Raw genomic sequence first — 12,489 nt, forward strand, 5'->3', positions numbered from 1 at the left:
AAGCTGATATGTTATTAAACTGCCTCAGATCCTTTTAGTAAAAGACATAGTTTATGTTTTTAGTCTCATTTTCAAGATGAATAATTTTTTCTGCTTTCACTGTATTTAAATCATGATATGAAATACAGATGTTCCTCACATACATAGATGTGTTCTTGAAAGCCTATTATGTTGATTTATGCTGATCAAGTCATATTTCCCCCCAGAATAATATCCATTTAAGTGTTTTCCCTTTGGGTTAATGGCTGCCCCTTAGGTCAAATGAAAGTTGTGGGTAGTAACATGGGTAACTCTGTAGGTCGGAGATTGTTAGCAGAAAGGAAGCAACATAACATATCTCTTTTGTTTCAGTGATGTCTCAGAGTCACGTGGAGGACAGAAATGGGGCGAAAAAGATTGGATGAGGGAGCGGCAAAGGAGGAGCAGATTGAGGAAGAGGCGTTGGGGAACTCTGGGAGCTGTCTCACAGAGGGGTGGGGGGTGTCTTGATGGAGTCAGTTAAAGGCATTAGGAACCTACTTGCATCTAATATTTGTCGGGCTCAGAGCTTGGCATAATAGATTAAAAAAAAAAAAAAGACCTAGATCAAGGCAGAATGGGGTGTTGAGATAGAGCCACCAGGAGGAGGCGCAGGGCAAGAGCAGATAGTGCAGATAAATCATAAGGGGAGTAGGGAGGGACCCCTGGCTACAGTTAATAATGTTAATAATGTTCTTTTTTGTGGAGGTGGGTCTGAAGTCTGTTTTTTTAAGTGTTTTTATTTTTATTCAACTATAAGCAAACAGCAGAATTAATACAACATTCATTGTTATAACAATGAACAGCTTAACAGGCACATACTGGAGGATTTCTGGTAACCTGTCACCCAGCCCTGCAGCCCATCTAAATGGCTGTTGGTGAATAGGAAAGCGACTCTCCCTATTGCTTTTTCCATTACTGCTTTTTAAAGGAGCTAGAGCAGGATACTGATACCTAGTAACCAATCTGAGATGTAACATATTGGGGGTTAGTGGACATGCCAACTTCTGGTTGTCTGGTGAGAGACAGGGCTGTGAAAACACATCTCAGAATATGCTATTATGCACAATTCTGGGTTTTGGCTTGGTCCCCTGACTGGAGATTGAACTCTCAACCTTGGCATATCAGACGATGTCTAACCAACTGGAGCTACCTAGCCGGGGCTGAAGTCTCTTGAAATGATCACTTAAGATCTAGAAGTCATTGGCCACATTGTCAGCCGTGGTTAATTAAGGTTTTTAAATGTCTTTTAAACTGGGGCTTTACAAGTTGTTTTTTAAAATCTTTTCAGTTTATTTCCTCCATGAACTAAAATGATAGGAGAAGAGAGTCTTGAGGCAGTTGTTCCTAAACCAGTCACTTGCTGCCCTAATATATAGGTTTTATAAGCTCTGAATACTGTCCAGTAAATTTTAGTTGAAGGACATTGAAAATGAGTGGTATTTCTGCCAGAGCCTGTTTTCCCTAGTTCTTGAATTTGAAGTCCTATATTATGCTGCTATCCTTACTGGTTCTTTTTTTTTTTTTCCTCTTCCCCTTACTGATTCTTGGGGGAAGGGAAATCCTGATTAGCGGAACCAGTTGGGTGTTATTATCGCTATACTGTAGATTGTGAGGGAAAGACTTTGTGGGAGCTCAGATTTTTTAAGATGAGATAATGACCCATAGGTGCTGCCTTTGTGTTAGGTTTTATCTATGGGAGCTGGTATACAGTTTCTAGTTCATCAGGATTCATTCCAGCAATTGCAGGATTGGAAGAGACAATGGTGGGCTCTATTCCCTCTTTCCCTGGTATTTTCTGCCCTGCCTCAGTTTCATCTGTAGCAGGGGCCACCACAGCTTAATGGCACTGTTAGTAGAAGCTCTTCTGGCAGGGTGCCCTTCTATTTCCTATAAAAGTCATTCTGAATTGTTGGTGTTACCAGGCGGAGGCCAAGGATATAGTGAAGTCAAATGCTATAGATTCAACTTTGGTAGGCTTGGTCTGGTTTTCTTGCCACTGTTAACCTCTCTGGTGGTTTTGCTGAGGCTATTTATTGACTGAGCAGGCTGGTGGGCGGGCTCTAGCCAGAGTGGAGAGCAACAGCTTCTGGCATTGGGAATCTGACATGATTGAATTACCAATAACTAGCAACTTTAGAGTTTCTTGAGGGAGTTATAGTTATTTAGCCCTTGGAAACTGGGGAGGGCATTGCCGTATTATATAGTTATTTCATCTGGAATTGTTCTTTGGCAATGGTAATTAAGCATCATTTAGTGTGAAGGCAGCCACACCTGGTAGCCTTGTAGACCCTGGGTCTGTGTTGTGGTAAAAGACAGGATTCTGGTTCCAGGGACTCTTTGTTTGGAAGCCATCTCTGGTGAGTTGATCTCAGCTCTTTGCTGGGGCTGCCCAGCTCCCCTTTTTCATGCTGGGGATGGCAGAACCACTTGTCTGTCAGGGCTTTATGCTCCCAGTCTTGGGGGAAACTGAAAGTAGGTTCACATTTACAACAAAATGAGGAATTGTTTCTTCCTGTTGATCTGTGGTTCTCTAACTTGAGTGAGCAGCCTCATCAGGTTCCTCTTCCTTAAAGTTAAATGCATATTCTTAGGTTATGTTCCTGCCTTACCCTCCCTCCTAGTCAATCTCTTTGGTCCTATGTCTGAAATCTGTATTTATAACAGGAGATCCTGTGGAAATGGTCTTATTTCGAGAGTCTTGTTGAAACTGTTACTATTTTTTGTTTTCTTTATGCTGTAACTGATTGTACATTTGAAATGCAGGGATGTTGGGACTATGTGAACAGCTTTCCACAGAGATAAAAGGAAGGTTTAGACCTACATATGCAAGTGCTAGCTTGGCTTTTATCTTCTATGATGGGAAGGAGTTGGTGCTTTTATTTTTATTAATTCTCATCCAAGGATATTTTTTCCATTGATTTTAGAGAGAGAGTGAAAGGGAGAGATTGGGGTGGGGGGAATGGAGGGTGGGGTGGAATAAAAGAGAAACATTGATGTGAGAGAGGCACATTGATTGGTTGCCTCCCATACATGCCCCAAGCAGAGCTGGGGTTGAGCCTGCAACCAAGGTACATGCCCTTGACTGGAATCGGACCCGGGACTCTTCAGTCCCTGTGCCACGCTCTATCCACTAAGCCAAACCAGCTAGGGCTCCTATCCCAATACACACAAGGCTGGGCCTCAGATTCTTAATTGTTTTACTGCTCTTTGTTCTTGGTCTAAATTTAATGCAACTTTTTTTTATTTTAATGAAGCATCATAAAAGTGAATTGTTTTTGATAGATTTTTATCTGTATAGATGAAAAGAAAGGCATACTATTATCTTAGACATAGGTAAGGCATTCTTAAAGAAATTTTTAATTTCCATAAGTTTATTATAGTATTGTAGTTGGAGCTCCCTTGTATTTATGCTTTGAAAAGTTGTGTCACTTTCATGAAACTGCAAGTTAAAATCATGATATCTTCTTGAATTCTAGGTACTTACACTGTGAAATTTTATGATGGAGTAGTTCAGACTGTCAAACATATTCATGTCAAAGCTTTTTCCAAAGATCAGGTGAGATATGTGGTTTTGTGCTTTGTGGTATGAATAATACTAACATTATAGTTTTGTTTCTCAAATAAAGACATTACCTTTGTTTATGATGGCAAAGTTTTTATTTCCTCCATCTGACACAATTTCACCAGGAAGCAATGTGCACATTTTCAGAAATTGTAAATAGTAGTCTCTTTCTGCCATTTTCTTTTAACATAGATTCTTTTTTTCAAAAGTGCCAAGTACTTGGATACCATTACCTATTATCTGTTTTCCTTATCTTTTCATTAAAGTGTCTAGTTATTATTCGTTATTTTCTCTTCATGTGTCCTGTCCCCGTCACAGGAAACTTCCTGTACTGCTTGAGGAGATCTAGAGTTTGTTTTCTCCTTGTCTAACTTTATCTTTAAGTTCAGGACCATGACATGGTGGTTACAGAGCTACAGTTTGGCATGGATTTGGCAGTCACCTATGCTAGATGTGCCTGCATTGAAAATTTTATTTCCTGTCCCAGGCATGTATTTGCCTGAGCACAGGACCTGCTTTTGATGTTGGAAATACGGTGTGCACAGATATGGGCCATCTAGACGTGTTGCCTAATTTCTTCATAATTTTTTTCCCTTTTGTCTTTTTTATGTTTTCATGAAGTAGTTGAGGGGAAAGAGATCAAAAGTTGGATATTGATGTTTTTAAAAACTGATTATTACTGTTACTCACCTGTTTGGTGGTTGTTGATGTGACAATATTTCGTGATGCTGGAACCTGTTGTATTTTTTCTTATGATCAAATGCTTCTCATCACAAATTTTTGTAAATTCTTTTGTACATATATTTAGCAATTTCAAAGGATCATGAAATATGATGTGTTTAAAGGTAACCTAACAACGTTTTTGCCTTTTGATGATTTTTTGCTTCCGAAAATTGACAAAATTATAAGGCTTTACCCCTGAAGATGTTTTCTCTTTGATAACTTGCCCCATAGAGCTACACAGTATTCTAAAACATTATCTTGGTGTTCTTTGACAGTTTTTGTGTGCAGTTCATGGAATGAGTTAATATAGATAGAGGACCATATTAAGAACTTGCCCAGAATTGTCAGATTGTGTCCAGAACCTCCCCAAATGGAAATTCAGTGCTCCAGAAAACAAGCGTTCAGCTGTTTATTCTGCTCTACTCAATAAACTAATTGATAGGCTCTTGGTGCTTTGGCTTGGAGTTGGGCACCTTACCCAGTGTGAATTTATGGGTGCTTCAATTTTCAATTTCCAGATGCCTCTGAGTGTCTCACCTTATCTCAGACTTGGCGGGTGGTCAAGCACAGGCCTGTGGCACCTATTTACTTGTGTTTTCCCCCCAAGAGTACATATAATTTGGATAAATGACTTCTTAGCTCTTTTTGATCCTATTAATCTAAGGTTCTGTAATGGCCATTTATAAAGCAAAAGTTCTTTTAAAAAATCTATTTTTAAAGCTTTTTTCATATATATTAGAACAGATTGAGGTTTCTTTTGTAGGACCACACTGTCTCAAAGTTTTGATAAGCTATATTTTAGGAACATTTATATATTTTTTGAAGTTTAATAAAAGTTTGCTATAGAAAGTTAAGAAAGTACAGAAAAGCACAAAGAAAGTAAAAACTGTAAGTCTATCATCTAGATATAATTACTGTTAACTATTAACATTTTGATGTATATCCTGTGTTTTTTGTTAAATATTTATGTGTATACATATTTCTTTTCAAAATTGGAGTCATATAGTATATTACTGTACTATAACTTGCTCTTTTCTTTTAATAAAATAACATTTCCCAAGTTTCTTTTAAAAAAAGTTAATATATTGTTATTGATATCAGAGAGGAAGAGAGAGATAGAAACATAAATGATGAGAGAGAATCATTGATTGTCTGCCTCCTGTATACCCCCTACTGGGGATCGAGCCTGCAACCTGGGCATATGCCCAGACAGTAACCTCCTGGTTCATGGGTCGATGCTAAACCACTGAGCCACACTGGCTGGGTTTCCCAAGTTTCTTAATTCTGTATGTGAATATGGCTTTTAATGGCTATAACATAGTATTTTATAAGATGTGTATATCCTTCCTTATGTAACCAATTCCCTAATGGTCATGTTAGGATATTTGTGAATCTGGATGCACAAGTCTGATTATTCTTTTAGCAAATTTTATTTCTAGGAATTCATTCTAGTTCAAAAGTATAAACCTAAGTCTTTTGACCTGAATTGCCTGCCGCCCACCCGAGCCCTCACCCTCCTGCCCCCCAAGCTGGGTACACCAATTTATATTTCTGCCAGCAGTTATTGAGGGATGCTTGTTCTCAAACCTGGCTGCTTTCAGAAAATTTTGTGGACTTGAAAAAATATTTCCTTCTAAGTTCTAACCTCAGGGATTCTCCTTGTTTATTATTGTTCCCTATGGGACAAATTAAACTTTTACTCATTGAGTATTTTAGGCACTCTTCCTGCTTCTGACAAAGGTCTGTGTACTTAGTGGGTGCTTAGATGCTGGGGATCTCATATGAATATGATATGGTAGAGATTGAGGTCTTGGAAGAGAGATACATATACAAATAAACAATTATAGTTTTGGAAACTTCAGAGCTGGCTTTATTATGAGACATTCATAATAAATTAACCGTGAATTTTAAAGAAAGTAATTTAGGAGGAAAGTAACTTCCTCCTGATAGATAAAAACTCAGTAACTAACTCAGGAATACAGAAGGTGGCTTGTTGGACTGAGCATAGCCTTTACCCAGTAGAGGAAGCAAAGACTCTGTTTCTGGGTTGGAAAATCTTTACAACTTTCCTTTCTGCCTCTAGTTATCAGTATGGGTTCTACTCTACACAGGGAATCAGCATCCACTGGCACACTAAGCCGGGCCTCTGAGAGGCCCTGGGTCAGTGTAGTCATGCTTGGGATGAGGCATTTTCTTAGAAAGATTGCTTTCCACCAGAGGTCCCTGTGGTAGTTATCTGTCCCTTTATTTTCTAGTGACTTACTAATCTTAAGGGAACTAAAGACCATTGTTTTCTTTAAACTTAGGATTGGTTCTCAAGCCTCAGATTATGGTTAGATATTTTTTGTGGTAACCATTATGTGACTTGGCATTATGTCCTTTTAATTTCTGTGTTTATCTTCATAAGTTTGCAAAGAACTATCTGGTTTTATATTTGCTCGTAATCACAAAGTGTGTTTCATCGCTATTTTGCTCATTTTAGAATATTGTGGGTAACGCTAGGCCTAAAGAAACAGATCACAAAAGTCTTTCATCATCTGATAAACGAGAGAAGTTTAAAGAGCAGAGAAAAGTCACAGTCAGCCTGAAGAAAGACAAAGAAGACAAAGCCTTAAAGACAGAAAAGCGAACCAAGCATCCTGATAAAGAAGGAAAATTAATCTGTTCTGAAAAGGGAAAGGTGTCAGAGAAAAACCTTCCCAAGAACGAGAAGGAAGATAAGGAGAACATTTCAGAAAATGACAGAGAGTACTCTGGAGATGCTCAAGTGGATAAGAAACCTGAAAATGACATTGTGAAGAGTCCACAAGAAAACTTGAGGCAGCCAAAAAGAAAACGAGGCAGACCCCCTTCCATAGCTCCTACTGGTGAGTTTCCCAAGTGGGCTCTGCAAGGACAATGCCTGTGTTTTTCTGTGGCCCTATGTGGTTCTTTATCACTTCTATACATCAATCCTTCATTTTTGTGGCTGACTTTGAATTGTTCTATGATCTGAAAACAAGTCATGTCCCTGAAGCTGGATTTTAAGGGAGAAATGTATCTAGATGAACATAAGTTGTGAAACATGGCAGAGATTGAGCTTCTGAGGGGTATATAATTGCCCTCTAGATACTTCAGCCTATATGATAAAACCTAATAAGCTAAGGCTTTTTACTAGTGCCTATTTAAATGATCTCAGTTTAAGTGAGCTTAATAGAACCTGGGATCAGGAAATACAGTTTTTATAAGAGACAAGAAAGAGGAAAGGAGAAGTAAAATAGGTGTGGGCATCTGAAGGAAATTTACTGAAGGAAATGGTGCCAAAGACCTAGAAATGCATGGGTGCAGTTGAAATTGAGTTCTCTGGAGAGTGATTATTGATTGAAAAATTTCACAGTCTAAATAAAAAGCTGAGATGGCTAATTGGTAAGAGTCAAGGTTAAAGGATACAGACTTAGAAAAGAATGTGCAGTTGTTAAATGAAGTTGAAATTTGGAATTTTTCTAGAATAACCCAGAATGAAACACACCCTGAATTTCTTCATAAGTCAAACACTTCCCTAGATCGAGTCAATGGCTTGAAGAGTTCCCAAAAGATCTCTAAACTGAATGCCTATGATTATCTGGCAGTGGTCTTCAGATATTCTGGCTTGCATATTCTCTACATGAACATTGGAAAACTATGAATCCCCTAGGACAGTGGTTGGCAAACTGTGGCTTGTGAGCCACATGCGGCTCTTTGGCCCCTTGAGTGTGGCTCTTCCACAAAATACCACGTGCGGGCTCGCATGTACAGTGCAATTGAAACTTTGTGGCCCATGTGCAGAAGTCGGTATTTTGTGGAAGAGCCACACTCAAGGGGCCAAAGAGCCGCATGTGGCTGGTGAGCTGCAGTTTGCCGACCACTGCCCTAGGACATTTGAAAGTGATACCTACTTTTTCTCACAAGTTTGAAAGTTGCAAAAGATATATAAATGTTATTTTCATCAAAATTGTGGAACTACAGAATTAGTTCTTAAATTGTTTCCAAAGCTAGTTCTGTCGATCCAGACAGTTACATCAGACTTAATTTCTGTGGCAAAAAGTCTACCTTAATTTACTTAAAATAAATGCATTAGTCATCATTCCCAGTAGACCTTCTCACATCTGAGTTCTAATTTTAAGATAGAGAATTAGGTGGATTGATTTCTTCCCAGATGAAATAAGGCACATTTTCCTTTAGTGGTTGTAACTGGGTTTTGTCTTCAAAAGCTGAGCATGCTGGAATTGTCTCTAGACAAATCTAGGGCCTAGACCTGCGCTGTCCAGTATGGTAGCTGCTAGCCCGTGTGGCTAGTGAGCACTTGAAATGTAGCTAGTCTGAATTGAAATGTGCTGTAACTGGATTTCAAAAACTTAGTACAAGAAATCCCGCAAGAATGTAAAATATCTCAATTTTTTATATTGGTTACATGTTGAAATAATTTTGGATGTATTGGGTTAAATAAAATATATTCTTGAAATCATTTTCACTTTTTTCTTTAACTTCTTAATGTAATGACTAAAATTTTTAAATTTACATACATGGCTTGCATTTTGTGGCTCTCATTATATTTCTGTTGGACAGCACCGGCCTAAATTCACTGGCTTTCTCAACAGCGTTCCGGGAGAGAATTAAACTCTAATACCCAAGGTATCCATGATCTGTAATGAATTGACTTATCTCCTGTGCATTTCAAATGGTACTAGTTATAAACTACCCTTGGGAGAATTGAAAAAAATAACCTGTGTATTTGGTGTTCAAATGAGGAATCCTAATTGAGAAAGTAGAAGTTTTAAATCTGGACAGTGTGTCATGTAGAATGAGTGAGTGACAGGCCTTTTTATGTAAATGGGAGAAGTGGAAAAGGTGAACTGGCAGAAATCAAATGTCTCCCTTCTCAGTTTAGGAAAGAGTATGTAAACATGGGAACTGAGTGTTGTGAAACTGATTCTTCTTTAGTTATTCATGCTCTGGCTTGTACTCTCTGGAAAGTGTGTATTGGGGTAATTGCTCTTCAGCTTGCAGACTTCTCTCAGATAAAAAAAATGCCATCCAATTTATTGCTTTTATTTTGTAAGTGTAGGATTTCATACCAGATAGAATCAGTTTGGTATTTTCCAAGCTTACTGTTAACACTTGCCTTCCTTCCTAGTCAGAATCTCTGGAGCAAGGTTTGGGAATGTGAATTGTTAAACAACCTTCCCAGATGATTCTTACTGTAAGAAAGTTTGGGAAACACTGAAGTTCAATGTAGTCAGCCCCAGTTTGTATATGGTATCAAAGTGAAGAATACTTGCCATATAGCTTATAATATAGTTCATGTCCCCTTTAAAAATTGCTTGGAATAAGTTTATTGACTCAGTGGAGCCTTGAGCTCTCTATATTTTAGACTTGATTGGGACAGGATCTGAGCTATTTAAGGAGAGTTGTTTGTGTTTAATCTGGAATGTGTGTGACCTCCAAGTTCCCACCACTTGGAACAAAATAACGTTGGTACATTGGGAAAGTTGAACACAGGAAGAGCCAAGGAGTTCAGCACTCTCATCTTGTATGCTTCCTCAGAGCTCAGCCTTGTCTCTTGTTTGGCCATTTGAGATGGCACATCTGAAGCTAGTTGAGTCTTCTCTCCCCTCCCTCTACCCTCCTTTCCTTTCCTCTTCGCTTCTAATTTCTTTCCTTTCCTCCTTCCTTTTTATCCTTCTCTCTCCTTTTAACCTTCATCAGTCCCCTTAGCCCTGCCTTCTCTCCAACACTTCCCAATTTCTTACCTTTTGTTTTTTCTTCTACTTACCTTTTGGAATCTTACCTTTCCTGATTGGGGAAAATCTTCTTAAGTATTAGATTTAAAAATAAAGAGTACTCTCCGAGGGTTTAGTGTTTGTACTGCTAAATCATGTCAGAGCTGGATTTGCTAGTGATCAGCAGTCTGGCCTGGAACTTTGACTGTCAAATAGAATAGCTTCCTGAGATTTTTCTGGAATTGTTTTTAGGGTTATAAATTTTGACATTCTTTTTAGTCTCTCAAAACTAGGATCAATGCCAAGCTAACTAATTTAGCAAGTAGAGATTGAAAACAATCAAGCTGTACTTCCAGGGTTCACATTTTATGAATCAGCCTGCATGGTAGATTTTCAGAATATTGGATAAGTCAAGTTTTGATGAAAAGATTTGATGCTGTGCCCTGGCTGGGTAGCTCAGTTGGTTAGAGCATCTTCCTGATACACCAAGGTTGTGGGTTCGATCCCTGGTCAGGGCATGTACAAGAATCAACCAATGAATGCATGAATAAGTGGAACAACAGATTGGTGTTTCTTTCTCTCTCCTTCTTCCTCTCTCTCTCTAAGAATCAGTAAATAAAAAAATAAAAAAGACTTGATGTAATAAAAGTGACTTTAATATTGCTCTTGCACTTTCATATTTTAAAGCAGTCATATTGGGATATAGTGTTTTAAAGAGAGGGTTTCAGGAGAGAAGTATATGACTAGAGCTGGGTCATGAATGTCCCAGCACCTTCCAAGGAAATAATTTCTCACCCATTTCAACCCTCCCCCACCCATCTTTAGCTTAAATAAGAATGCTCCTTGGTCTGTTTGTCATGCAAGGATATGTGTGTGTGTGTGTGTGTGTGTGTGTGTGTGTGTGTGTGATATTTATACCTAACAATGAGGATTGGAGCACTCAATCCTCATTGTAATTACATTCCTTGTTTGTGTGGTTTTATTTACATTGTAGCTGTGGATTCAAACTCTCAAACTTTGCAACCAATAACATTGGAATTGAGAAGACGAAAAATATCAAAAGGAAGTGAAGTTCCATTAAAACGTCCTCGGCTTGACAAAAATTCATGTGAGTCTTCAGTCTGTGTATGTGTGCTTAGTAGAACTTGGCTTCAATTGGGTTAGCCTCCTCTGTATCCATGTTTCCCCTATGCCCTATAGGCTCAAAGATGTGTCCTTGATTGTAGAATCTAATGTGAGTGGGATGTGGTTGAATCAAAAGGAGTTTTGCTAGAAAAAAATAAATCTCAAAGCATGAACTCCATTAATGTTGGGTTCAGTGGTGTCATTTCCATACCCATAAACTACATTTGATTTGAATTCCACTGGAAATTTAATGACTTAGGAAGGGATGGATTTCATATGCTGAGTGAAACTTTAAAAATACTATTTATTGATAAAAAAATCCTGTTGGCTCCAAAAATGATTTGTGATGGCTCTAAGGCTCTATAAACCTTATTGACTTTGAAAGTCAGTACATAGACTTTTATGGTAGAAAGCTCCAACATAGAACTTAGTTGTTAAGATTGGGACATGACTTTAAGATTGGGCCATAATGTTGGCACATATTTGTAGACTATGAATCCTTAAATAAAGGAAGTTCTATCCTGGCAGAGTGACTGTGCCTTTACTTATAGCCATAAACCAAGGAAGAATATTTCCTTTAATCACTGGTCTAATATTCCAGAAGTCTCTGTAAAGTCCTTATGGAGGACAGCCACCTTAGAAATCTGTAGTAGCAGAGTTATTTCTTCTGGTCTCTTGACTATAACTCTCTTTAATGGTTTATAGCCCAGGAAAAGTCAAAAAACTACCCAGAAAACACTGACAAAGACTTATCAAGGAGACGGTCCTCCAGGCTCTCCACAAATGGGACCCATGAGATCTTAGATCCTGACTTGGTTGTATCAGATATGGTTGATACAGTTAATACTGATTCTTTGCAAAATACATCATCCAGTTCCAAGGAGTCTGAAGAAGGTAAGTCAAATTCTGCTAAGGAATTGTATTCCCAACCTGATGCTTGTCCGGTGTGAACCAATCTAAATCTTTGGTACTACCTTCCACAAGTTTTAGATGGTCTTGAAATCAAGTTATTGAATGGGCTGCAGTGTTTTTTATTCTTCTTCTGAGGGATAGAGAGTTAGGATAACTTTTTGAGATTGGTTTTCCTTATATACATCTGAATATTGGGTTGGATGTACAATGCTTGAAGAGCCATACCCTCCTCTCTCTGTCTTTCTGATGCCATCTCATTCCAGTGCCTGTGCTTTGTTAGTTAATGCTTCTGACAAGTCCTCCCTTCACTGTAGCTTCTTCTTAGCCTTTTTGAGATGCTCCAGCCCTGGCTATATGTGCTAGAGCCTGTGAATCTATTCTTTTATGCTATGAGATGAATGGCTTCCT

General features: G+C 38.4%; 1 protein-coding gene across 4 annotated transcripts in view; it reads left to right on the top strand.

The window, feature by feature from the left end:
- PHF20 (PHD finger protein 20) overlaps positions 1–12,489 on the top strand; it is a 135,539-nt gene that overhangs the window by 56,309 nt on the left and 66,741 nt on the right. For 3 of the 4 annotated variants that reach the window (XM_059706032.1, XM_059706034.1, XM_059706033.1), the window contains exons 5-8: positions 3,498–3,577; positions 6,789–7,173; positions 11,039–11,152; positions 11,875–12,063. In XM_059706032.1, the coding sequence (XP_059562015.1) occupies positions 3,498–3,577; positions 6,789–7,173; positions 11,039–11,152; positions 11,875–12,063 (768 nt within the window). The remainder of the gene's footprint in view (positions 1–3,497; positions 3,578–6,788; positions 7,174–11,038; positions 11,153–11,874; positions 12,064–12,489) is intronic. The other variant, XM_059706035.1, reaches the window with a different exon arrangement.

Source organism: Myotis daubentonii, chromosome 8 (assembly GCF_963259705.1).
Source record: "Myotis daubentonii chromosome 8, mMyoDau2.1, whole genome shotgun sequence".
In the NCBI taxonomy this organism is placed as follows: Eukaryota; Metazoa; Chordata; class Mammalia; order Chiroptera; family Vespertilionidae; genus Myotis; species Myotis daubentonii.